The sequence below is a fragment of the Tachysurus vachellii genome, chromosome 7 (assembly GCF_030014155.1).
Source record: "Tachysurus vachellii isolate PV-2020 chromosome 7, HZAU_Pvac_v1, whole genome shotgun sequence".
NCBI lineage: Eukaryota > Metazoa > Chordata > Actinopteri > Siluriformes > Bagridae > Tachysurus > Tachysurus vachellii.
In genome coordinates this window covers 21,577,759-21,603,499 of record NC_083466.1, presented here as the reverse complement: position 1 = coordinate 21,603,499, position 25,741 = coordinate 21,577,759, and the positions used below count along the sequence as shown (strand labels likewise).

Sequence of the window (25,741 nt, the reverse complement as noted above, 5' to 3'; positions counted from 1 at the left end):
CAGCATTGTATACAAGGGTTAATGAAAACACGTCCTGTGTCCAGAATTACACATCATTTGGGTGCATCATCCTTACTCTATCCTGTATAGATTGCATTGTAGGCTCTGAAGATTGCATTAGGTGAGATATTTTACTTCACTCAATTCCACACTGTATTCAGTAGGAAATAAAAGACATGCTACAGAACTTTAACCTTCTAGCTTGTACTGCAGGTAAAGGTGTAGTGCTTGGTGCTTGGCCACGCCCACTCTGCTACACTCATGGCCAATCAGATCTCACCGGCACTTTAGACTCATTTCCTGCTGTTATTCGCACAGAGCGCGAGCGGGTGGTGCGCGTGAAAGAGTTTTTCCCCTGCAATCTACACACCGACACAGACTTGTACACTGCGGAAAGGTAAAATCGAGCGTTTATCTCCTTATTTGGCTTTAAATTGTAAGCCACACAATGCAATTTATTATGTAGTAGGATATTATTTGTAGCCGGGCTCAGAGTCACTGGAGCAGCTCGCGCACCGTTCACTAATCCACATGTATAATTTATTTTAGGTGCGCGTGCAGTCGTGGTGCTCTGTTTACTGCCACACATTCCAAGCTGGCAAAGTCTACTTTATTAAAAAAACAAAAACAAAAAACAGACCATCGAGTGAACATGACGCATTACCGATTACAAACTGCACGCGAGCGTGCACGAGTCTAAAGAAGGCGCGCGCGCGTGTGTGCGTGTGTGTGCGTGTGTGTGTGCGCGCGTGCTTGCTTGCGTTTTCTGGCTGCTTATAAATCTGCAGTGAACTTGTTTTGCAGTGCCGCTTGCTGTCTCCCCGCCGTGCTTCAAAACATCGGTGCAGTGAGAAATAAATGAAGCGTGACGACGGTCCGGATTTATGTGACACACAGAAGGTTGGTCTGAATCTTTGCACAGCGTTTGTGGTTGATTGCAGGAGGCGTTCAAATCTATAAACATCCTGCAAGTTGATCAATCAAGCGGATTAGCGCGCTGCGCACGCGAGCTGTCCGTCCGTCCTCTTGTCCTTCTGTCCGAAAGACACACATGAATAAATGTCCTGTGGCACTGCACGTCCAAACCCTGCGTGTGTGCGAGGGCCTGACTGTGTGCAGGGCGAGCAGAGGGAAATGTAAACACTGCCTGTGTGTCCCGAACTGACTAACTAACTGAGTGAGATGAGCGGCGGAATGGAGCCGGAAGTGGAAGGAACCCACGGGCCGCAGCGGCTCCGGCCGTCATCGTACCGCGCACTGCGCAGCGCCGTGTCCAGTCTGGCGCGTATCGACGACTTCATCTGCGAGAAGATCGGCTCAGGCTTCTTCTCTGAAGTGTTTAAGGTAACATCACGTCCACAAACTGCCCAGTAAACTGCCACCAAACTAACTCTCTGGTCACTGACGAGGTCCATCAGTGTTTAGTGCCTTTTAACTCGGAAAACTTTAAGCTAAGGCGCATAATGTGACCTGAATGACACTAATGACACTATTCTCTTCCCCAGCTACAGGATCTACCTTTAATGGTGCATCAAATGTTTAATGAGATGTGGTAGCTCAGTGTTTAAGGTGTTCAACTACTGATCGGAAGGCCATTGGTTCAAATCCCAGGTCCACCACGTTGCCACTGCTGGGTCCCTGAGCAAGGCCCTTAACCCTCAATTGCTCAGGTGTCTGCTAAATTCTGTAAATGAAATATTATGATGAGGCTTAAATTCGGTTTACAGCTATACTATATTCCCATTTTCTACCATATTCCCATTTCCAGTTTAAAGGTACACAACACACACCCTTGATAACATCCTAGCAAAGAGGAAAAAGTACAGTCTGGTCCTTTTTATTTATTAGTGTATGTTGCATTATGGAGGTTTGTACTATGTGGTATTATGACTTTGCACTTATCAACACTTCTCAATTAGTCTTATGAAGTGGTTCAAACAGCAATGTTGGCCACACATTATCCCACGTGTGAAAGTAAAGTGACTGATTCCATTTCAACACTCAACATTCATCAGTTCACCCACTCTTTATTTACTCTGTGGGATAAAAGCATCATCTTTGGTTATGAGCCGTGAGTGTGTGATGTGTTCTCCCCCACAAAGAAATGACTTTGTTTAGGCCATGCGCAGATCCACCATGCTCTGGGACATGGAACGGAATCATGAGTTTATGCACAACTCGTAAATCTAATCAGCTTTAACTCCTAGTTGAACTCCTTCTAATGTGACATTTTGTATGGATTTAACTTTGTCATATGCTCCACTGAGTGAACGAGTCCTCCTCCTTTCAATGTCTTCTTTATTTCTATGGGCTCCTGCAGCATCTTGACAAACTAGACTGTATTGTACCTAATAGCCATATATTCCCTGTTATATGGCACAAAAATGTAAAAGGTGGCGCTTGAAGCTCTTGCTACAAAAACAAGTCTGATCTTGAATGCATAGGTCTGTATACACGCACTGATCTGATATCATTTTACTGGACTGGTATAAGGTCAAAGTTGACACATTTCCTGGTCTGATTCACTGATTTTATTTAATAGATGATTTCAGTAACATGACATAAATCTTACACATAAGGTACAACTTGTCTTAAGATGCAGGTTCCCTAGGCAGTTCTTGGAGAACCTCATGTCCTGCCCATTTGAGTGTTTTTTCCTGCTTTTAATACCTGATTCAACTGCTCAGCTGATTAACAGCCTTTCTGATGTTTACGTGAGTTTGCTGGAGCATTGAAACGTGTAGGACAGGAGATGCTTCAGGACTGGTGTCGAGAATCTGTGACTGACAGAATGACGGCATTTTTTATGACGGGGATTATTGTAATATGGCAGAAAAATCTCTCAGAACGAAGACTTGCTTACTTTACAGATGTCAGTCAGCGATTGTGTATGGGCTGATGCTCAGACGTCTGACGCAGTTAGAGATACCATGTAAATGCATTTCGTGTTTAATTTGATACAAGACTGCAAAACTAAATATTTTAACAGGTGACTATTCAGGTGACTATTAATGTGAATTACTTGTCAAGTAATGACTTAATCAGCTGAACTATAAAGGAGAAGAGAAACTGATATCTCGTGTTTGACATTTCTTAACTACTTACTTTCTCCTCCAGTTCTGAACCAGTGAGTTTGTGTTTTTCCTACCCAATTACAATAATCTACAAGTTACACAGATCTTGCCTATGGCAAAGATCTCAGGCAAAGTATTTTGGTTTCATTAAACAGACATATTTTACATATTTGACACATTTTATGATGCCTTTTTCATGATGCTGTAACATAACAGAGAAGAGATTCTTGCAGTCAGTGTGATCGCTCTGTCCGGCTCCTTGTTATTCAGGCAGGAAACCTATGTGTTGCAAGTGAGGTCAGTTGGTATGTTTTTTTTTTTTTTTTTTTGTGTGTGTGTTCTGTAAGTCAAGTCAAGAGACTTTTATTGTCGTTTCAACCATATATAGCTGACGCAGTACACAATGAAATGAAACAACGTTTCTCCAGGACTGTGGTGCTACATAGAACGACATGGGGCTACATAAAGTAAAACTCAACACAGCTAAAAAGTGCATGGTAGGTAACCTAGTGCAAATAGTGCGAGACGGACAGTGCAAACAAGACACTATGCTACAGAACAGATGCATAAAATATAGAGCTTACCGGAGAACAGATTAACTGCACAACGCCAGTACAGAGATTAGCAGACAATAGGAGGGTTGTAAACATTTGTACGCTTCCAATACTTGACCTTTTGTGCAAGAAATGAACTATGCACTCCTACATTCTACACTTTCTGTTGTGTTCCCAGAGTGTGTGTGTGATGTATGTTTAAAAGCTGAAAAGAGATACCTGATAGGTTATGAATGTGCACTGGACGCCAGACCTCTGGGGGCTTTTGGGGGTTGGTATTTGAAATGTTTATGAAGGAGTCAGTGAAATGACACATTTCCATTCACCTTGTTTGCTGATCTAGAATATCAGATGTCATCACAGCATCCTGTCAGTAAAACACTCCATGTTGTAGATCACCATCACTGATGAGTTCAGTATGCATGGAAACATGATAGTGGTTTGTTGTTGTTGTTGTTTTTTTTTCTTTCAGGCTGGTGATGATAAATACTTTATAATATCTTTTCTAAATTCATCAGTGCAGTTCTACCACTGACAAATGGGAAAATGTTAAATGTTCTTTGTTTTGAATTGTTGTCATTGGGTTTTGGTCTTTTGTAGAATTGATGGATTTCTGCCATTGAGAGATTGAGTATTGTCCAGGTGCCTGTGCCTGTCATGACACATACTCCAGGTACTGTTTGTTTTGTGGTTTACTCCAACAAACTGCATTCTCCCTATCCATAGAGGGTTTTTTTATTGGAAGAGAATTGGTTTAATGAGTGCCAACAAGCCACAAAATCAAAACAGATCTTCCTCAGAAGTGTAAGACTTGTGATCTGTCCAGGATTTGGAGCAATCAGGAAAGCTTGCTGCTTAACCTTGTCTTAACCTTGTGGCTTAAACTGCCAGATACTAAAATTAGTATTAGTGTGATTATAGTTGCTTATATAATATAATGTGATATTCAGCACATTTATTGTGGCCAATTAGTTATATCGTTAATTGCAAATGTGTATAACGAGCAAAATGTGAAGGACAAAACCTGCAAAATGAATACCTACAGTAGTGCAAAATAATGTACTGAAATAAAAGTAAAGCAACTTGTGGAGATTTGAGCGAAGTGTAGACAAAGCAGGACGACAAGGTGGCTGAAATCTTCTGTAGTATTTTTCAGGTGCTTTTATTTAAGAATATTTTAATCAAGCACAATTTATTTGTCCATATGTTTATTCCTGTATCATATGTTTTATGAAAACAGAATAAGGTTCCGGAGTACAAATCTTGAAAAGAACTTGTAGAATATCTGACATCTAGATGGATCTTGTTAATGCTGAAATGTTGGTTTGGTTTTGGAATTAAACAATTTGAAATATTGTTTTAGTGAATGAAGGAGTTTACATTTTTAATTATTAAATGATCGTTTTAATTTTAAATTGTATTTCATATTTTAGCTTATTCCAAAAAAACATAAATGAAATTAAAAGTTTCCTTTTTTTTTGCATTTTTAAGTTTGAGACGAAAATGAAGGCATCGCACATGGACCAGCTGGATTGGTGTATTCAGCTAGTGTAGAGCAATTAGGCCAAAAAATAATCCAACCATTTATCCATGCTTATTATTTTGTGTTAAAAATGATCGGACATTTACAGGATGTAGAGCTTTAATCTGGTTGCACAAAAGTCTGATTGTATTCTAATGTCTTTATTTTTATTTATTTATTTATTTTTTACTTCACTGATTTGCCGTTAGATTAAAGGAGTTTAGGATTAACATAGACGAATGATTTAGATGGAGTTAAATTGTCGATGCGTAAAAGCTTCTTTCTTTGTTACTTTTGGCTAATCGTCACATAGTTCTCTCGGCTTTCAGACAGCTCGGATTTCTGTGGAAGAAGTAGTAACAGAATACAGCTCAAGCATCACAAGCAGTTAAGATGTGTCTTCTCTCTGTGGAAAGAATCAGGTCCTGACCTAAACAAGCTGTCTGTATTCCAGCTCACACTTAGATGCTAAGATCCTGTAGTGAGATGCTGCATAGCTGTGAGGATTTCAGCATATTTGGTTATAATTCTGTGTTAAATCAGTTAATTCAGGTATCATCAATTGACACATGTGAATAGACTTTGTCTTTGTGTGTGTGTGTGTGTGTACATATTAGGAAACAAAGTCTATAGACCCCTGCTAAAATGTCAGGTTTTGTTATTATAAATCAAGATGTAGCATAAAAGTTAATTGAAAAACAAACATTTTAAGGGAAATTATGTAAAAGTTATGACATAACCAGGTCACCTTTTATAATTGGGGCTGTGACTGTGTCAATCACATGTTCAAAAGTAACTAGATTTGTAAAGTTCGTCGCAACAAACTTTGATGTTGGCTTTGACGAGGTAAGTATTCGCAAAGGCCGGTGCTTTTTGGAGGCGAGTGGACATAAGGTTCAGTGTTACTTTTGGAGGCAAGAGGACAGAAAGACAGGGTGCCAAAACATTTGGAGGCAAGTGGAGACGAGCATGTGATGTCATCCAAATACTCCTGAGGAAGTTCCCCTCCATTGGGCTGAGTGTTTTGATATGTCACATGTTCATGTTGTAAAAAGTTTTTTGATTTTGCATATTTTGGGGACGGGGCCGCGGCACAACTGGAAGGCCAGTCAGTACACCAATTTAAAAGTTTGTTCAGAGTATCACCCTAAAGGAGCTGGCCGAGTTTGGTGTAGATAGTTCGAAAGCTTGCCGAGTTATAAACCTTTTTAATGTTTATATAATGGGAGTCTATGGGAAAAAAGGCCAATTTGAGACCTGGTACCGGAGGTTCCGGTACTCGGATCGCTTAGAAAAGTAACAGCAACAAACTTCAGACTAGGATCTACAACATATCCGAATTTGGTGCATGTGGCTCGAAAGCCCTAGATTAAAAATAAATTTTATATATTTTTGTCTAAGCTGAAATAGGAAAACAGAATGTGAGAATTATCCCCACAGCTGTCAGCAGTGAAGCTATTCTGATTAACACCAAAGATCAGCTGTTCCTTTATATATATATATATATATATATATATATATATATATATATATATATATATATATATATATATATATATATATATATATATATATATATATATATATAAATAATGTGTGTGTGTGTATATATGTGTATATATATGTATGTATGTATGTATGCATGTGTATATATGCGTATATATATATACGTATATATATATATATATATATACGTATATATATATATATATATACGTATATATATATATATATATAGTGTATATACAGTTGAGGCCAAAATTATTAGCCCCCCAGGAATTTTGGAACATTTTCCTAAAGATCTTTCCAATGTTTGCAGCATTGATAAAACTTGATATAATCAAACATTCGCCAGTGCTATTTAGTAGCTTTTGGTACATTTTGGAATATAAAATACATTTTTAGGCTTGCTTTATAATCAAATATAGTGAAAATGGGGTGGTCAAAAATATTAGCCCCTTGTGAATATTTGCTTTCAAAACACACCCAATTAATCAATCAGCTTTCAAAACACACCTAATGAATCAATCAGCTTTCAAACCACACCTGTGCAGTCAATTGGCTTCCTAACAACACCTGGGCATTCAATCAGCATTAAAGGACTCCAAGGAACAGGGCACTTGAACACATTATTGGGAGAGACTACTTTTACTCACCATGCCAAAGACAAAGGAAATCAGTCTTGAGCTCAGAAAGAAGATAGTGGAGGCTCATGATAAGGGGGAAGGCTATACTGCCATTTCCAAGCTTTTCACAGTGTCTAGAACCGCCGTACGTTGCATCATTGCCAAGTACAAGGAGACAAATTCTGTAAGAAACAAACCTGGGCGTGGTCGTAAGCGCAAGATTTCAAGAACCCTGGAGAGGAAAATAGTCAGAGATATCAGCAAGATGCCCCAGACATCTGCCAAGATGATTGTTGCTGACCTGGCCTCTTCTGGAGTTGATGTTTCAAGGAACACAGTTGTGAGGGCTCTTCATCGTGGTGGGCTTCAGGGCCATCGTCCCAGAAGAACCCCTTTACTCAAACAGCGGCACATCACAGCTAGACTGAGGTTTGCCCGTGAACATTTGAAAGGTAAAGATGAGTTTTGGGAGTCTGTGCTTTGGTCTGATGAGACTAAACTGGAACTGTTTGGGCACATGGATGTTGCTTATGTTTGGCGAAGAAAGGGTGAGGCCTTCAACCCTAAGAACACAGTTCCCACAGTTAAACATGGTGGTGGGAGCATCATGCTGTGGGGCTGTTTTGCAGCTTCAGGCACAGGGAGCCTTGTTCGGGTGCATGGCATCATGAAAAAAGAAAATTATGTTGACATTTTGAGGGATAATATGCAGAAATCTGCTCGTAGTCTAGCCTTAGGTCGTCGCTGGGTCTTCCAACAAGACAATGACCCAAAGCATACATCGAAATTGGTCCAACAGTTCCTGAAGGATACCAAAACAAAGGTCCTGGAGTGGCCCGCACAGAGCCCAGACCTCAATCCTATTGAGAATCTGTGGCGAGTGCTCAAAGTGAATGTCCATGCTCGGAAACCACGTAATTTGGACCAGCTGGAGCAATTTGCAATGGAAGAATGGGCTAAAATCCCTCAGGAAACCTGTGCCAACCTAGTAAAGAACTACTCTAAGAGGTTGTTGTCAGTTGTGGCTCAGAAAGGGTTCACTATTGACTATTAATGACCGGGGGCTAATAATTTTGGACGTTTCATTTTTGCCCTTTCTTGTTTCAACTCACTATTTCAATTAAATATCCTAATCAAACTTAGTGGAGATTTTGTCTTTGTTATTTTGGAAACAAACACACTATAAAACACTTGTTGTTAATGGTCATTTCCATGGAGAAATCAAGAGTTTTGTCTAATTTCATAAGGGGGCTAATAATTTTGGCCTCAACTGTATATATTAATTAGCATCTAAAGTAGTGAGTGAGAAATGTTAGACCACATACTCTGCACATTCTACTCTGCATAGAATATACAAAATGTTCATTCTATTGTCTGTTTTTATTTATTTCTTTTTTTGCTTTCTGATGTGGCTGAAAATCATGACTTTATCACATTTGTATGTAGAGAACGATTGGTCATCTGTCCTATTGTTCCTTGCTATTGTGAACATTGAAAGTAAAATTTATTTAGAAGATAAATGTATTACTCCTGAAACCAGAGGCTGGAGATTGGTATGCATTGTGGAAATTGACTGAATTGCTTCTTTTACCCCAAAAAAAAAAAAGCATGTGCTTGGCTTCTGACGAGATATTGTATGGTGTAAACCCGGGAAGGAAAGCTTTAATCTGCCTATAAACCCATTTAAAACTATACCCACAATTTAACCCCAACAAAAGTCTACATTTTAAACAAATTTCTTGTAGTGCTGGGGTTGATGTGGGTCTATGCTCAGGTTGTGTGAGTTCAGAAAAGTGACAAGTTTCTACATAAGTGAGCAGCCAGATTCCTGCTCCAGCCTGAATGACTCAGCTTTTGTTAAATATAGATCCAGCCGTGTGTAGCAGGGAATTTTGCTTGTAGGGGAAAATAACGCAATCCCATCAGTCACATGCCTATGGCATGAGCCTGGTCATTTCCACTGGCTGAAGATGTGTTTTGATTATAGATTGGAGCAGAGTTTTGAGGTTATAAAAATATTTGTGGGCTAGTTTTAACACGAGCTGCAGCGGAATTTTTTTCCCTTTCAGTGTCACAGTCTGTTGGTCTCTTTCTCTGATATGGGCTTGCACTGTCAGTGATGCAGAAAAGGTGCATGTGAGCTTGTGTGTTACAATTTCAGTGTAGTGTTTCCATGCGTTGTGTCCTTGCTGTGTGTGTGATATAGGGGTAAGTGCTTTCCCACATTTTTGTCACTTGGATCATGACTGTGTCCAGAGACTGTGGCCTCACATGCTGCATACACTAATAACTACATTAAATGTGCTTTAGTCAGTGCTTATTTTGTCAGGTAATGCAGCAAGTAATTTATACATCATTAGAACAAACGGCGTACATCATCATTAGGAGACATTAGGATCCACGTCCAGCTCCAAACTGTGTGAGTGCACAGCAACGATAAGAATCCATATTGAGGTCTATCAGATGTGCAAGGAAACAGAGCTTGAAGCATTAGTGCATTCACAGAAGCATGTTAATGTAAATGTTCTCGCTCATCTCTGATGCTTCAGTTTGTTTGTGAGTTTGCATGGATTCATTAGTAAAACCTTCTCCTTGTTTTCTGTCTGCAGTAACCGGACCTTTAATCTAGGTTCCCACAGACACAAATCTGCTTGAATTTGAAGATAAATATTTTACTGTGACGAAGAACAGTTCTTGTGTTGCGGGTTCTACCTGTTTTTAATTGAAGATACAAGCTGAATGTCATTTAGTTAATTTTAAAATGAGTGCATGTCACAGGCTAAATGTTGCCATAAGGATAGATCTGCTTTAAGAGTTTTTAACTAGCTTTAAAAAACAAAACAAAAAGAATACAGATGATGGTTACTGTGTAACTCCGCATTGGGATTAGTAAAGTTTGTTGCAGCGTTGCTAGTAATAGTAGTAACTACGATGTAAATTCTCTTAGAGAATCTCTAGTTAAACAAAAAAAAGTAGTAAAACAAAAAAGTATCTCTAGTAAAACAAAAAATAAACTTCTTATAATACACTACTTGGTGTGGGAGAAAAACAAGGTTGTTTGCTTTACATACAGTATGCTAGTGCTTCATAGTGGCTTTGTTGGCAGATTAGCCAATAAGGCTAACTGAACTAGCCAGAGGCAACACAATATCTGCTACTTAATTCCAAGCTTTATTTGTCTGTGGTCACATTTTAGCTTTTTATAGTAAATAAAATCACAGTTATGTTAACTAATATATTAAATAATGTCAGCAAAGGGAACTTTACGTTAAAGTGGTATCACCTTAATTCAGCTTTTTTTATTGATTGTAGTCACTGCTCTCACTAACTTTTTTCCAGATCTCGTACTTTTGGTACTTTGTAAACTATAGTTTAGTCATGTTACCCCGGAATGTCTATAAATCTATAGACAGTTATGCTAAACCTGAGATGGTAACATTTGTATACTAAATTAGCCAAATAGAGCCCAGACATTTTATGCTGGTCTCTGTAAAGTTTTTTTTAAGAGTACGTCGTGTTCTGTCAGCGCAGCAGGTTAACTGTGTGGTGTTGATCAGCAGACGTAGGGTTAAACAGCTGTGTTTGAACTGGGGAGTGTGTGTGTGTATGTGTGTGTGTGTGTGTGTGTGTATGTGTTACTGTTTGCATCTCTCCACCCTTTGGCTAAAGAACGCTGCTGTAAATGCTGTGTGATTACAGTGAGTGTGTGGGTGTGATGCACTCTCTAAGGATTAGACTAAACAGTCTGGAGAGGCAAAATGAGAACAGTCCTGATGGAACTATATGTAATCTACATACACAGTCTTAGTGTTTCAACATTCACAGATAGGTTTCTGCGTGTGTCTCTGCGTGCGTGTGGGTCTGTGCGTGCATCTCTGCGTGAATGCGTCTTGCGTGCCTGCGTGTCTGCATGCATTTGTCTGTGCTTGCGTGTCTGGGTGCGTGCGTTCGTCTCTGCCTGTGTGTGTGCGTGTGAGTGTTTGTGAGTGTGTCTAATACTGCCACCATCCTGAAGTGGGTTATTTGTATATACTCTATAAATTGTCAACAGTTATAATGTTAAATGTATTAAAGAACATTTTTAGTTGTAAAGTAAATCCTTGTTGTAAAGTAAATACTTGTTCATTTGAGTTTTTTGTCACTGTAATAAATGTTATCTTTATGTAATATTGATAAAAGGTCACCCCCCCCCCCCCACCTACACACACACACACACACAATATATATAATCATATGCCATGTTCTTCTTCCTCTCTCGCTACAGGTTTATTACACAGATGTAACCTTTTCTCACATCAGCCTGGAATTTTGTATGTGCGTGAGTGATGGAAAGAGGCAGGCAGGTTATCACACACTGCTACACACTGCAAGGTTCAGAGATTAACAAGTTCATGTCAGTTTAGAGCTGGGTGATGGGACATAATTGATATCATGATGAATTACACTCAACAAGCACTTTATTAGGAACACTATGTTCTCAAAACAGCCTCAATTCTTCATGGTTTGGATTACAAAAGATGTTGGAAACAGTTTAAGATTCTGGTCCATATTGACATGTTTTATGCTGTGAATCTTCCACAACTAAAGGGAGTTCTACTGGATTCAGATCCAGTGACTAGAGACGTCACTGAAGAACTCATGAAACTTCATGAGACCGGTTTGAGACGACTTTTACGTTGTAACATGATCCATTATCATGCTGTAGTAGAAAGTTGGTAAATTTTGGCCTGGAAGAGAGGCACAACGTCAGCAACAATACTCGTGCACATGACTCAAGGCTGTGTTTTTTCCAGTCGTAAACTGTCCAATTTTATTTTTTAGGGCGTGAATGCTATTTTTTTTCTTAGCTATTCCTATACATTTAGCATTATATGGTTTGCCCAAGTGTGTTTCTGCTTTGCACTCTGTGTGCCCAAGATAGGATTGAAGGTATGGAATTGTTGGAAGAAATGACTGATCGATGGTTTTCGATTGCACCGCAATTTAGTCTTAAAGTTGAGTATTTTATGTCTTTAGAGATGTGGAGTTTTATATATAACATACTCATCTGTATACACTATTCCATCACATTCATAGCTAATTGTACAGAAGTTTTTTTTTTTTTTTATTGTTATTTAACTTTATTCCACCTACATTTTTTATTTGTATTTACTATAAGGACCAGTCGTAAAACACATTTTGCTACATGTCATACTGTGTATGTTTATGTATGTGACTCACAGAATTAGAATTTTTTTTTTCCTAGCATTCTAACACTTCAGACTCTGGTGTCCAGAAGGTCCTGTAAACATTTCTATAACCTATTTTGCTGTAGATTTTTGGGCCATCGAAGAGAGGAAGTGAGAACCCTTCTGCTATTCTGTATTTTAGGCCACGTGTATGTGTGCGCGCACGTACACACAAGCACGTGGTGTTGTGTTGAGTGTGTTCTCTCGGAGCAGAAAAACAACACACACACAACCTTGCACTGTCAAGTTAGACATACACAAGGAAAAGGAGGATGTTGACTTTGACGCACACACACGCACACACAAAAAGCATCATCACCCTCAAAGCCAGAATGATTAAATAAGCATATTTACTCTTAGGAGAATTCAGCATTGTAATATCTTCCTTTTTAAAATAAATTATTTAGATAAAATTAGTTTTTTTCTGCCCATAACATACATCTCAACATATGAATCCATAAATAATTCCCTAATTTTGGTTGAAAATTTTTATATTTAATCTCCAGCAAGTCAGCAGTAAAAACACTCTTAACCTTGTCTGAAACTTTAATAGCCGAGTGCGAATTTTTTTTCCACACAGTGAATGCAATGCTCTGATCATGTTGTGAGATCATGTATTGTAGTGAAAAGAAATAAATCCCAATCAATTCAGATTTTAGTCAGATACGGAATGATAAACGCTCCAGTGTTCGAGCTCCACAATCAGAATAAAAGCTTTAAATGCGATCTTGCTTACTTTTGACTTTGGAAAAGCATTTATGTAAAAATGTAAAATCCAACCATGCAAATTTCCCCAGACTTCCACACATTTATAAATAAAGCCTCCCAGTGTTCAGACTGATGATTTAAAGCTACATTGAAGCTTGAGATGCGAATACTCAGTTGTTTAGTTCAGGTCCTCGGATCCTGCTACTTTTTTCTCCTTCTTTTTTTGGACACATGTGAACACATCAGTTTCACTTGTGCAAATCAAGAACTGGATTGAACCCAGCTGTGGGCAGTTACACAACCATGCTGTGTATTATTAGTTTTGTGTGCGTTTTTGTTTTTAAATAAATGAGAGCAGCCATACTGATGAGATGAATGTGGCAAGACAGACCTGGAGCTACTGTGCATATCTTGGCTAAAGAACATAAAGAAATGATCTTACAAAAATGCTCACGTTTGCTAAATTGTTTTTTTTTCTTTTCTTTTATGTTATTTAATACATAGTGTTTTGGATGCTTGATTAATTTCTGTGGTTTAAGCTGTTTGAAAATTTTAATGTTGGGAATGAAGTGAGTGTGTGCGTGCGCGTGATTGTGTGCGCGCGTTTGTGCGTGCGTGCGCGCGTTTGTGCGAGTGTGTGCACGTATGGCCAGGTGCAATAGACATCAATGGACAGTCTAAAGTGTCTGTCTGTGACAGGAAGCCATTTAATTGCTTTCTCTATTTCTGTCTCTAGGTAAAACACAGGGTGACTGGACAGATCATGGCGCTGAAGATGAACACTATGGCCAGTAACCGGGCCAACATGTTGAAAGAGGTGCAGCTCATGAACCGTCTGTGCCACCCCAACATCCTCAGGTTCATCCACCACACACTGCTGCATCTGAAGTCTAGAAATGTTAACTGGGAATCACATCAGTATGCCTTTTAATAATATAAGGATCTAAATAAGTAAATTATGTATTTTCTAAATTATGAGACAGACCTCTAGCCATCACTAGAGTTCATAACCAACCAACTTTACCAGAAGTAGTAAGCCATTTTATTCAAATTGTCATTGGGCTAAAGAAAAAAGTCATTCAATAACACTAGTTTTATTTAACCTTTACAGACCGTGGCTTGGTGTGAATTAACCTAGTTTAGTTTTTACCCCCTTTTGTTATTTGTTTATTTAGCTGAATGTCTGATCTTTTCATTCATCAATATTATATGTGGATAGTTGTGAGCTGCATGCAAATGCAACAGCGGTCAGCTTTAAATCTAATCCCATAAACTGAGTACATACGCTGTTCCCTCTTTTACTTCTCAGAGGTCTGAGAGAGATTTATAGCCTGATGTCATGCAACTCTAAATACGTTCATTTCCTCAAGTCACATATAACAGACCTTCAGTTCATTACATCATAACATGACGGTCACAAAATCCTCCTTGTTCTTGGGAAAGAGAATTCTTACATCATAAAAATGATCGCCTTCAGTGCGACAGTAATGTTTAGCCTAAAACAACTAGAAACAAGGAACACCACTGGAGTACATTTAAACATGATTTATTGATTTCCATATACGTCACAGGGTCAGTAATCAGATTTCAAGCACATTTGACTAGACATATAAATGTGGTTAAAATCTGGTCGAGATCCAAGACAGATACAGAACGTGTGTAAATTGTGGAAGTCCATCTTCATAAAAGTCGTGTTATAATACATCTGATGCTGTAGCTCTTTAAAGACATTTATATGTCTGAGCACTGGAATGCAAATTTCTCTGCCATTCCTGTTTGATGCTAAAATTCAATAATGATCATTTATTTGTCTGATCTCTCACACTATTATGCAAATTCTCACTGGTGTGGTGGTGGGATTTTTCCATTTTGTGTTTTCCCATAAGCTCTGTGTAACTGCTGGAGTATCGTACCTACAGTGTCCTCTTAAACCGTTCACAAGTTCTTTAAATTAATCCAAAAATTTTATATATGTGTGTTTGTGTGTATGTATGTATGTGTATATGTGTGTGTGTGTATATATATATATATATATATATATATATATATATATATATATATATATATATATATATATATATATATATATATATATACACACACACACACACACACACACACAAACAATTCTCCACTTTAATCATTATATTGCTGCATATTGAATACAAAACTTGTTCTGTAGATCAGTTTCATTGTCATTGTCATTCACTGTCATTTACTGCTGATTTTCTCTAAGGCAAACAGCCGTGACTTTAAGTATTTATCCCCTCTATATCCTGGTGAAGATGACATGTAATTTCAAATTCTTCACTCATTGTGTTGTGCATTAAGAGTTGGAATCCTGCCAGGGCTGTGGTTCAGTCATGTCTCCTACTGTAGCATCGTGTAGTATCGGATTAGTGAGCAGATACGGCAACTAATATCTTTACTGATTGAGCTGCCTTAAGATCATGTGTGACTCAGGCTGGAAATGTTTGCTTCCCATAACCTGCAACAACTTGTGCTATTTTGTTTACACACCCATATTATCTTTGTGGTTCTTCCTGCAAGAACATGTTGTAAGTATTCTTGTGTCCTTATGAACATTTCTGTGTGTGTGTGTGTTTGTTTCCTCAGGTTTGTGGGCGTGTGTGTTCACGAGGGACACCTCCATGCTCTCACAGAGGTACTGTTCAATCCCTGACTTCACCATACACACTCGCTCACTAAATCAGTAAAGAGTGGGAAACTCTAGCATTGATGTCTTCTGTCTCACAGTAGACATTGGAAAGAACATCAGATGTAAAAATTCAGCATTTAAAGGTTCAGTTGTTGTTTTTTAGATCTCTCCGCTATACAAGCTCTCTGCAATAACTAATGGAATATTGTCTGCTTCTCAGTAACTGCCTCGAGTCAATTGAGCCTACAGTTTTCAGCATGTTGCCTCTGCCTTTACAGGCCAACAGATCAAAGAGATGGAAGTGTGCTCATATAATCATCAAACTAAATGTGCTTGTATATGAAAAAGAATTAACGTGTGTGTGTGTGTGTATTTGAATATGTACCGAGCCAACATCTTTATATTATCATGGCATTGACTGTGGAGCATTTTTTGCAGAAAAATGTTATGTCCAATTACATGCCTTACAACTAGACACCGAATCATGTTTTAAACTGGTGCTTCTGTGAGTATTTGGGGAAATATGTTAATTCCTCTGTCATCTTCTCCCTACTTCAGATTTTCAGAGGGAGGATAGACAACAACAAAGGAAAATAGGATACACATTAAATGAAATTAGTAGCACTTGATGAAGACTTCCCCTTCACTTAGCCAGTCGAGCTTCGAGAAATTATAAGTTGGAAACATAAAGGGGCAGATTTACTGTAAGCCAGTGAGCTGGATTACCATTTTACTAAACATGTGTGTGTATCTTTCGTGTGTGTAGTACATCAATGGTGGAAACCTGGAGCAGCTGTTGGATAGTGATGTGTTTCTGTCCTGGGCGATGAGGATAGGCCTTGGTCTGGACATCGCACGAGGGTTGCAGTACCTCCACAGCAAGGGTATATTCCACAGAGACCTCACATCAAAGGTACACACACACATACACATTAAATAGCTTTTTGTGAACATCCAGATGTTAATGTACGTTTATATGTCTGTGTAGAATTGTCTGGTGCGTTGGGAGAATGGAGTTTGCACCGCTGTGGTTGGAGACTTTGGCCTGGCGGAGAAAATTCCAGACAATAGGTCAGTCAGTTCATCTCTGAACTCTATCAGTGCAGTGTATCTCCAGTTAACATCTCATGCTTCAAATACGTTTTTTTCCCCCAGGATTCATGCATTCTGTTTTAAAAATTATTTATCTGTGTGCCGTAACATTCACTCAACATTGTTAACTGAATACATTCACAAGTATATTTGGAGCACTTCATGCTCAACAGGAAAATGAATCATCTGATCTTCCTGAATATCATGGGAAGAGGTCAGTGAGAGAGAAGACACGTGACCGAGAGAAAAGAACGTTTGTGCACTCAGGGCTCAATATAAACTTACTTATTTATTTATTTATTTATTTATTTTAATGGTTGCCCGTGGCGATTTGACCTAGGCAATTTGGATTCTAAACAAATCTGTTTTTGCACCAGTTGAAATTTGATTGATTTACAGCCTAAACCAGGCTACAATCTTTTTAGTGTGATATGATGTCTGGTTTTGCGGGGGGAAAAATAGTTTGATTTTGGTGTCAAATTTACAAATATTAGTTACCGTGGCAACGTGAATAAAAGATATTAACAGTGATGACTCTTTCAGATTATTTAGTGTTAAACACTGGCATATTTTATGGAAGGCTATATAGTTTTGTATATGGTTAATAAATGGTTTAATAAAGTTGCTGCTTCAAGCCGGAAGATGATGACAGCACTGATGACTTGAGTAAATCATTGCAAATGAATCAGTCTGTAACTGCTGTGTTTGCATAGGTGATGTGTGTTTCTGATGCAGGCTCAATATTCTGCTTGTTGCTCGTTGCATGTTTAACAGTGTTACTTTATGGCCTTGACATTTTACTTCTGTAGCATCTGTACTCGCTCTTCAGCTTTAAACTTTCCCTTTACATTCATGGTTGCATGATCCCAATCAGCAGCCTCCTCAATTATGTAATACTGTTGCTACACAGGCAGCTGTGTGTATTTTTAATGTCGCTCTTGTTCCATTTCCGTTTTGTGTTTGTGTATAACTTCCTAATGTTTTCGTGTGTGTGTGTGTTTTCTATGTCACAGTGATTATTCAGCATTGATATTTGCCCCTTTTTTAATATTAATCACAGGCCTTTTGCTCTGTGTGTAATTTATAGGTGTCTCAAATAACATACTCTGTCCTGAATAGTGTGTGTTTGTGTATGCGTGAACGCATTGGGGGTTAGATGCAAGAAGTTTTGGAAAGCTTTCCTAATAAGGTCAAACTATTCCAGTATGAGGCTGCCGACTGGCACTGTGCCTCCACCAGCACTTCCTCAAACACTGTTTACTCTGCAGCTTTCTTACCCCGAAAACACTTTTTTTCACCTCTTTCCCTCCCTCTCGCCCTCTCTCCCCTGCTCTCTCGATCTATCTATGAATCTGTCTTCCTCTTTTGCCTGCTCTCCCCTCTTTAGCTTCCTTTTTTCCTACTTCTCCCTCATGATTGATGCTGTTGCTGAATTTATTTATACTTTGCTATTGAACCAGTCCAAAATATCTCTGAGAGGACTTTTTCAGCATATTCCGGTCGTGAGTTATGATAATTGCACTGACTTCTATGGCGACAGTTTTTCTTCACAATTTCTCTTCAACCCAAACATATTCACAGATGCTTACAAAACACCTTTAACTGCTGACTGACAAAATTGCTATTATCTGTCAGATCAGTGTGGAAGATATTGCTTGAAAAAAACATTGCTTCTCAGTTCATGAAGTCTTTTCTAGGTTAATCACATTCATGGTGCATTTTTATGAAGTATAATATGCATCGTGATGTACTAGTGTTCTGTGCACCTTCTAGCTTTAATCTTAGTTCTATAGGAAATTTCTTACGTTTGCTAATTCCAAAAATACATTGTAAAAAGGAATGGGGGAGCATCAGTAACCATAGGGCAGGCCAATGGTGAAACCGGTTTAAACAAATATTTAGGCACCTCTAGCTCAATTCACTTTATTTGTATAGCATGTTTAACAATTCACATTGTCTCAAAGTAGCTTTACCGAAGCATATAAACAGAAAAAAAAATTAAAGTTTAAAATTGCATTACTATTTATCTCTAACATCAATTCATAATGATCAAGCCGGAGGCGATGGTGGAAAGGAAAACTCCCTGAGAGGAACCAGAATCAGAAGGAACCTCATCCTCATTTGGGTTACACTGGATTATAATGGAAATAATGTCATTTCTACAACAGGTTATAGTTGTGCAACCGAATGCTCCTGATTAACTAATGGGTCATCGCAAACTCTGGCAGGAAGGAATTAGTATTGGGTCCATAGAGAACTCAGAGTCTTCAAATGATTGCTGTTAACCTTTTCGCTTAGCGAACAGTTTTTCGACCGAAATTTGCGCCCGCTGAACAACCAAATCCCCGCTTATCGACCTCGGCCCACGTGGCGCGAGGGGAAGGATCTTCCCAGTCTCGCCTCAGCCTTCGTGGAGAGAGAGCATCTATCGTAAATTAAACTTCGGTTTGTGAACAATATTAGTGTTATTTAGCAGTCAATATAACAATTTAGTGCGTGTATATTTTTGAATGGCTTTTTTTTTAATTAGAATTTTATCTCTTGTGAACTTTTTAATCGGGATATAATTTGCAACACATTCCCTTGAAACTGTAGTCAGGTGTTTGACGTGTACCAAAGGAGTCATCAGAGTAAGATCCTGATGCACGGGATGACTAAGTTATAAAATTCTACCTCTTCTTTTAACATAATTTTTTCCTTTATTCCTCGTCAGTGACGGCATTCAGAAGCAGCCTCTGAGTATTGTGGGTTCTCCGTACTGGATGGCTCCCGAAGTGCTCAGAGGAGAGCAGTATGATGAAAAGGTGGGAGTCACAATGTCGAATAACAAAAGCTACATTACGTTATATAAACCTCCTAATAATTCCATTCTTTTCACTGAAGTGCACTTATCCTTTTAGTCACTTATTTCTGTATGTGTGTGTGTTTAGGTGGATGTATTTGCTTATGGCATTATCCTTTGTGAGATCATCGGTCGGATTCAGGCAGATCCAGACTTCCTGCCCCGCACAGAGGCAAGTCAAACCTCACCACATTTCTATGATTCAGAGCTCAGCCTCCAGCTGAGCCTAGTGGCATCAGTGGGAAGTCCATTATGTAACTAACGGAATGAAAAGGCAATAATGATAAACAATATCAACCAGTAGGAAGGGTAGAACATATAACATCATCATCCTATCTCAGTGAAGGCATTTTTCTGTGATTATATTGTGTTTATTTAGTGCAGTACTCCAGTTTAATGACAAACTTTTTGTAATACATACAAAAGTGAACATTGTTGCACTGGAGAAAAAAAATGAACAAATGTGGTCCAAATTTTTTTTATCAGTTTTTTTTTTTTTTTTTTTTTTCCATTTATGAAAATGTTTTAATAAAAGCATTGAGAGAAAAACACTGGTGAGGGAATGATTGCTGTAATATAGCCGATCAGAAGAAGCAAGATAACAGGAACTAACTTGCTTCATGGATGTTTCACAACTTCTATATTCGTTGCACAACATGTAGGAACATAAAATAATAAAACCATGTGGTATTATGGTGTTAAAGGATGAACTCTTTCACACATCTGAATACAGGGCTGTCTTGCACAGAGTAGTGTGATGTAATGCTGGTGGTCTGATAAAGCACTTACTGTCTGTCTGAACTTTAGGACATCCGTGTGTGTGCGTGTGCGTGCAAGAGATCTGGCTTTAGTTTTCTTCCATCGAACTCAGAACACCTGTGTGGAGTGTGTTTGGATATGCAAACTTGGCGTTATGCTTGCGTGCGTGTGCACACACAAGCATTCAGAAAGGAGTCTTATTGTTAAATGCGTTGTCTTTCCCCCCAAAATTATTTAGCATTAACTATAAAGGCACTACAGCACCAAGTAAAAACCTCTTTAATAGGAAAAGATGCACTGGGCCAATGGATTTATTACCGAATTGTCCTCCCCTTCTGGATGTGTCTGTACGCAGATTTTGGGTGTGTGCACTGCCCACTGGTGGGGACGTGTACTTCCTACTAGTGCTACCACTTTTATTTATATTATTAAATTGAGCTTTTTTTGTTGGCGGGGGGTGGGGGTCTGGGAGGAGGAGAACTGTACTGTAATTCTTTTTGTTCTGTGTCTGTCTGCAGGATTTTGGTCTAGATGTGGATGCATTTCAGCCTTTAGCAGGAGAGTGTCCCCCTGCTTTCCTCAGCATGGCCGTGACCTGCTGTTCTGTAAGTCTATTGTCCTTTCTTAGACATGCACACAGTTTCAGTATTCAGTACTCACATACAGATATTAACTGGTCACCCATCTGTACTGTAATAGTGTTAAGTTGTCCAACACAAGCCTCCAGAACAGAACAGCTTTAATATTCCTTATCATTAATTCAGGATCTTTTAAAAGATCTTCTCTTGGATGGTGTTTTGATGATGTTGAAGAGAGTGCTGCCAAACACAGACCTCCAAAATCCTCCATGTTCAATTGGGTTGAGATCTGATGAGTTTGCAGGCCAAAGCATATTTCATTTAATACTTGATATTTGATCATTTCTTAATGCTCCTTTGTGCTGATTGAATGAGTGCGAAATCATCATGAAAGAGACCACTCCTATCAGGACAGAAACGTTTCATTTCGAATCAAGGAGATTGGTCAGAAGTGCAATTACCCCTTTTGTCTGAGGAGAAAAGTGGTCCCAAACCCTGATGGCAACAACAAATATATGTATAACAGACACATTTCCCCCATTTGAATGGTCCCTCCGTTGTGTTAACATTTTATGTTTGAAATCTTTTGAATATTAGTCTGACCACATAAGGTGAAAAGGATGTGAAGGTTGTGTTGGGTCTGTGGTGAACTTGGAAATTGTATCTACTTCCACAGGACTACAAACTGTTGTAGAAATAACGTTATTTACATTAATGTTATTTCCTCAGTGTCTGCAAAATGAGGATGAGGTTCCCTTCTGAGTCTGGTTCCTCTCAAGGTTTCTTCCTCATGTCATCTCAGGGAGTTTTTCCTTGGCACGGTCATCTCTGACTTGCTCATTAAGGATAATTGTTAGATAGATATAACTTAATTTTAAACTTAAAACAGTTATTCTGTTCTATGCTTCTGTAAAGCTGCTTTGAGACAATGTGAAGTGTTAAAAGTGCTATACAAATAAATTGGGGGAAAAAAAATTCTTAAGCAAATAAAATATTTTAGTATACACATACTTTGTTACTATTTTGTTTTATATTTAAAATGTCATTATAGACATCAAGTCTACTCATTTTAACATCTTTGGGGATTTTTCCATTCTTAGATGAAGCCAAAGTGTCGCCCTCCATTTTCTGAGATAGTGTCTGAGTTGGAGAGAATCAGTGCTGCACAGCAAGTGGAGCAGACGGGGCATGTGGAAGGTGAGTCAGTAAAAATATCCATCTTTAACACTTGTGGACACTTTAAAAATTCTACCCTTTTGTGATGTTTGTGGCCAAAAATATCCAGTAAATTAAATGTCATAAAAATATCAGACTTTATTTATTTATTTATTTATTTATTTATTTATATTTGTTTATCAGCCTCATGTGGGGGTGTGTGTGAGCATGAAATCCTGCTGGAAAGCCTGATTAAACACACACATACACATACATACACACAAGCAAACACATGCTATAGTAGGCTGATATCCATGTAAATTTATTTTTTTTTTTTATTTTTTTTTTTTGCACAGGCTTGTGTAATGGGGTAATGGCGCTACCTTTTGGTCAACAGTAAAAAAAAAAAAAAAAATCACAAATTTGACCTTTCCTAGCAAGGGAACCATTAACAAGCAAGAATGCATGGTTTCTATGTCATAATAGCTATAATAAAGTTATAATGGCAGTCAATGGGGCCATGAAGAGTAAATGAGAGATCAAAAAGTTATAATCCGATGCTGCACAAAAACTAACAATGCTCAGTGTTGGTAATCTATAATATATATCCAAGATTGTGATAAAGGGTTAAAAAAATCCAGTTCACTTTTTTGAAAGAAAAAAAAAGTAATTTTGTGTGTATTTTTATGCAAATTAGTGACTTTAGTGTTTTTTTTTTTTTTGTTTGTTTTTTTAAAGTTAGTAGTTTAGATTAGAACTGAGGTTTATTTAATTTTTTAATTTCTTTTTGTAAATCTGTTAATCTGATATTAATATTTTTTATATGAAATTAATTTCAATCAATTAATTTTTAATTAATGAAGACATTTTTGGTCTCTAAAATTCAAAAAGTACTCTTTGCAAAGTACGTTATATACGTTTGTCCCAAAAAAGTACGTTTGTCCCAAAAAAATATTCCTCTAGCTAAAAAAGAAAGTCATGGCCAAAAAATGGGGACCCTATGCATTGGCCAAAGTTATGGCCAAAAAGGTCATGAAGGTCCAGAAGGGTTAAATGTGTATCTTCTTAAGGAAAAAACATTGGGATTTGTGAGCATGCATATGTCTTTCTCACAAGTCATTATAAAGGATTCCATGGTTTAACTGATGGTTGGGACTCGTGTCAATTGGGACTTGAGCCAATGTCAGTAATTTCAACATAGAGAGGTTACATTGGGAGACACTGGTTCTGTCTCACATCTTCAAAGGAACAGAGTTGCTTTAAAGGTGCAACTACTGAAAAAAAATATAATTAATAAATAAAATAATGTTTTCTCTTAGAACCTACAATAATGAACTAAAAAGTATGTACAGGTTAAAGGAGGTCCAATATAGTGTCTACCTTGTTATCCTAGACACAGTCACATTGCTATGCAGTCATATTTTAAATGCTGATCTGAGAATGAATTGTTTCTACACTATATGGCCAAATGTATGTGGATAACTGACCCTCACACCAATATAATAGATTTTGGAGTGTAGTTGTGACGATTTGTGTTCATTCAGCCTCAGGGGCTCATGTTTTGAGGGCTTGAGATCAGGACTTTACGCCAGTTCTTCTACTGTGATCATGATTGGCCTTTTCATCATAGTGTATATGTATGTGGTGTCTTTGAGTTAAATATATATCCAGTGTAATCACACTAATTTCCTGGTCATGATGTCTACTTAATTAATGCACAAAGATTTCACATTTATGTATGTAACCTCTGTTCTGATATCTGATTTTTGTATTTTTTTTTATTTTATTTTATTTTAATTTTAACAGAACCAGTTAAGTCTAATTCTAACTCCCTGAGTGAGAGAAGATCATCTTTGGAGGTCATGCTGGATGATCAGCTGTCCCTGAGTAAATCCGATGCCTCATCTCCTGTCCAGAGCACGCCAGCACGGGTCAACCCCTTCTCCCAGAGGCACGACCTCAACGGTGGCCGAATTAAACTTTTTGACACACCTAGCAAATCAGTCATTTCACTCACCTTCACCCTGCCTCCACCTCCTGACCCATGCAGCCCCACCCACTTTGGGAAGGGTTTGCCCCGATCCCATAGACGTTGCCAGTCTTTGCCTTGCACACCGGAGGACATCCAGTCATTAAACAGAAACACAGACGGGGATGCTCACCCAAATGTAATGCCTCTGGATGCTAACGAGACGACAGCGCGCACTGTTAATATTCCCAACATGGACAGTGATAGTATGGTGAACATTTACACAGACGTTGAGCAGGATCATGTGTTCTCTGCTCACACAGATAGTTCAAATTCACCAGAAGAACAAGAAAATGAACACAGGATCACAAAAAACTCAACTCATAAAGAACTGGAAGAGGGGAATTGCACGGAGAAGCTAAAAGACTATGCTTGTCAGGCAGACGATTCTGGTGTTCCCATAGATCTTGAGTTAATGTCCCTAGATCACTTGACTGAGGAGAGTGTAGAGGAGGAAGCAATGGACTGTATCAGCTCCCCCAATACACCATGTGATTCACCCAAACCCTTCACTAATGGCTGGACCCCACCTGTATCAAACAGGCCCCCATTTTTACCCACTTTACCCGACTTGGACAACAACAACAGTCCTGTGCAACCTTTGAATCTGCCAGTCAATGGTTTCCGTGATGCCACAACCCCGGTGACCCCACCAGAACAGGATGAGGTTGTAGCATGTTCAGGCTGCTGCCTGGCTGGATTCAGTTTTCCCTCCATGTGCATCCGTGGGAGACGTCGCAACCCATATAAGAACTTAAACGGTGATTCTGCGACGAGGGAGTTGCTGTGCAGAGTGCAGCCACCTTCACCTCCTGCACATAGCGCACACACTCAATGGTGAACCACATGTGAGGGGACACTGCACATTTATCCTATGCCTTAAAACCTGCTGCTGTTGCACATTGCTCAGAGAAAGTGTTGATGAACTGTGTCGGGGCTTACTGGGGTGTTATTGATTGTCTATGTAAATTGCCCCTTTGTTTAAATATAATTATGCCCTTCAATGGGTTTAATAGACACTTTCTCAAGAAAACAGAATATTGTTTAAAACAAAGAGAGAGAAAATACATGGCACAGCTGAGCTGTTAATAACGACTATAAAATTAGAAGGTGCTGCGCATTGTGTACCTAACTTTGCCTGTGTGTATTTAAAGAAAATGACAAATCTCCTAATGAGTTGTAAATTATTTTATTTTCTGGTGTCTTTATTGCCTTGCTTTTCTGCAACGGCTCCTGAGAAGTCTGTATATGAATGTTATAGTTTGATATTGTTTTGAAAAAAATTGGGATGTAAAGTTTTGTTTAAATGTTATTTTATTAAGGAAATTAAATTGCATTGAAATAGTTGTGTTTAAAGTTACTTAATTCCACTAGAGAGAGCTGTTTGTCTCTGTCTGTCTTGCTCTCGTTTTTGC

At 38.4% G+C, this 25,741-nt stretch overlaps 1 protein-coding gene across 2 annotated transcripts; it reads left to right on the top strand.

Moving 5' to 3' along the window:
- The first annotated feature begins 242 nt into the window (after positions 1 to 242).
- Positions 243 to 25,663, top strand: tesk1b (testis associated actin remodelling kinase 1b). Of its 2 annotated transcripts, none has more exons than XM_060874939.1 (11): positions 243 to 397; positions 805 to 1,344; positions 13,949 to 14,070; positions 15,829 to 15,877; positions 16,638 to 16,784; positions 16,860 to 16,942; positions 19,677 to 19,767; positions 19,894 to 19,977; positions 21,083 to 21,169; positions 22,243 to 22,339; positions 24,104 to 25,663. In XM_060874939.1, the coding sequence occupies exons 2-11, from the start codon at positions 1,183 to 1,185 to the stop codon at positions 25,165 to 25,167; spliced, it is 1,986 nt and encodes a 661-aa protein (XP_060730922.1). In that variant the 5' UTR covers positions 243 to 397; positions 805 to 1,182; the 3' UTR covers positions 25,168 to 25,663. The 2 variants fall into 2 exon arrangements, with proteins under 2 accessions (XP_060730922.1, XP_060730921.1); XM_060874938.1 differs by having other exon boundaries at positions 24,101 to 25,663.
- The last annotated feature ends 78 nt before the right edge of the window (positions 25,664 to 25,741 follow it).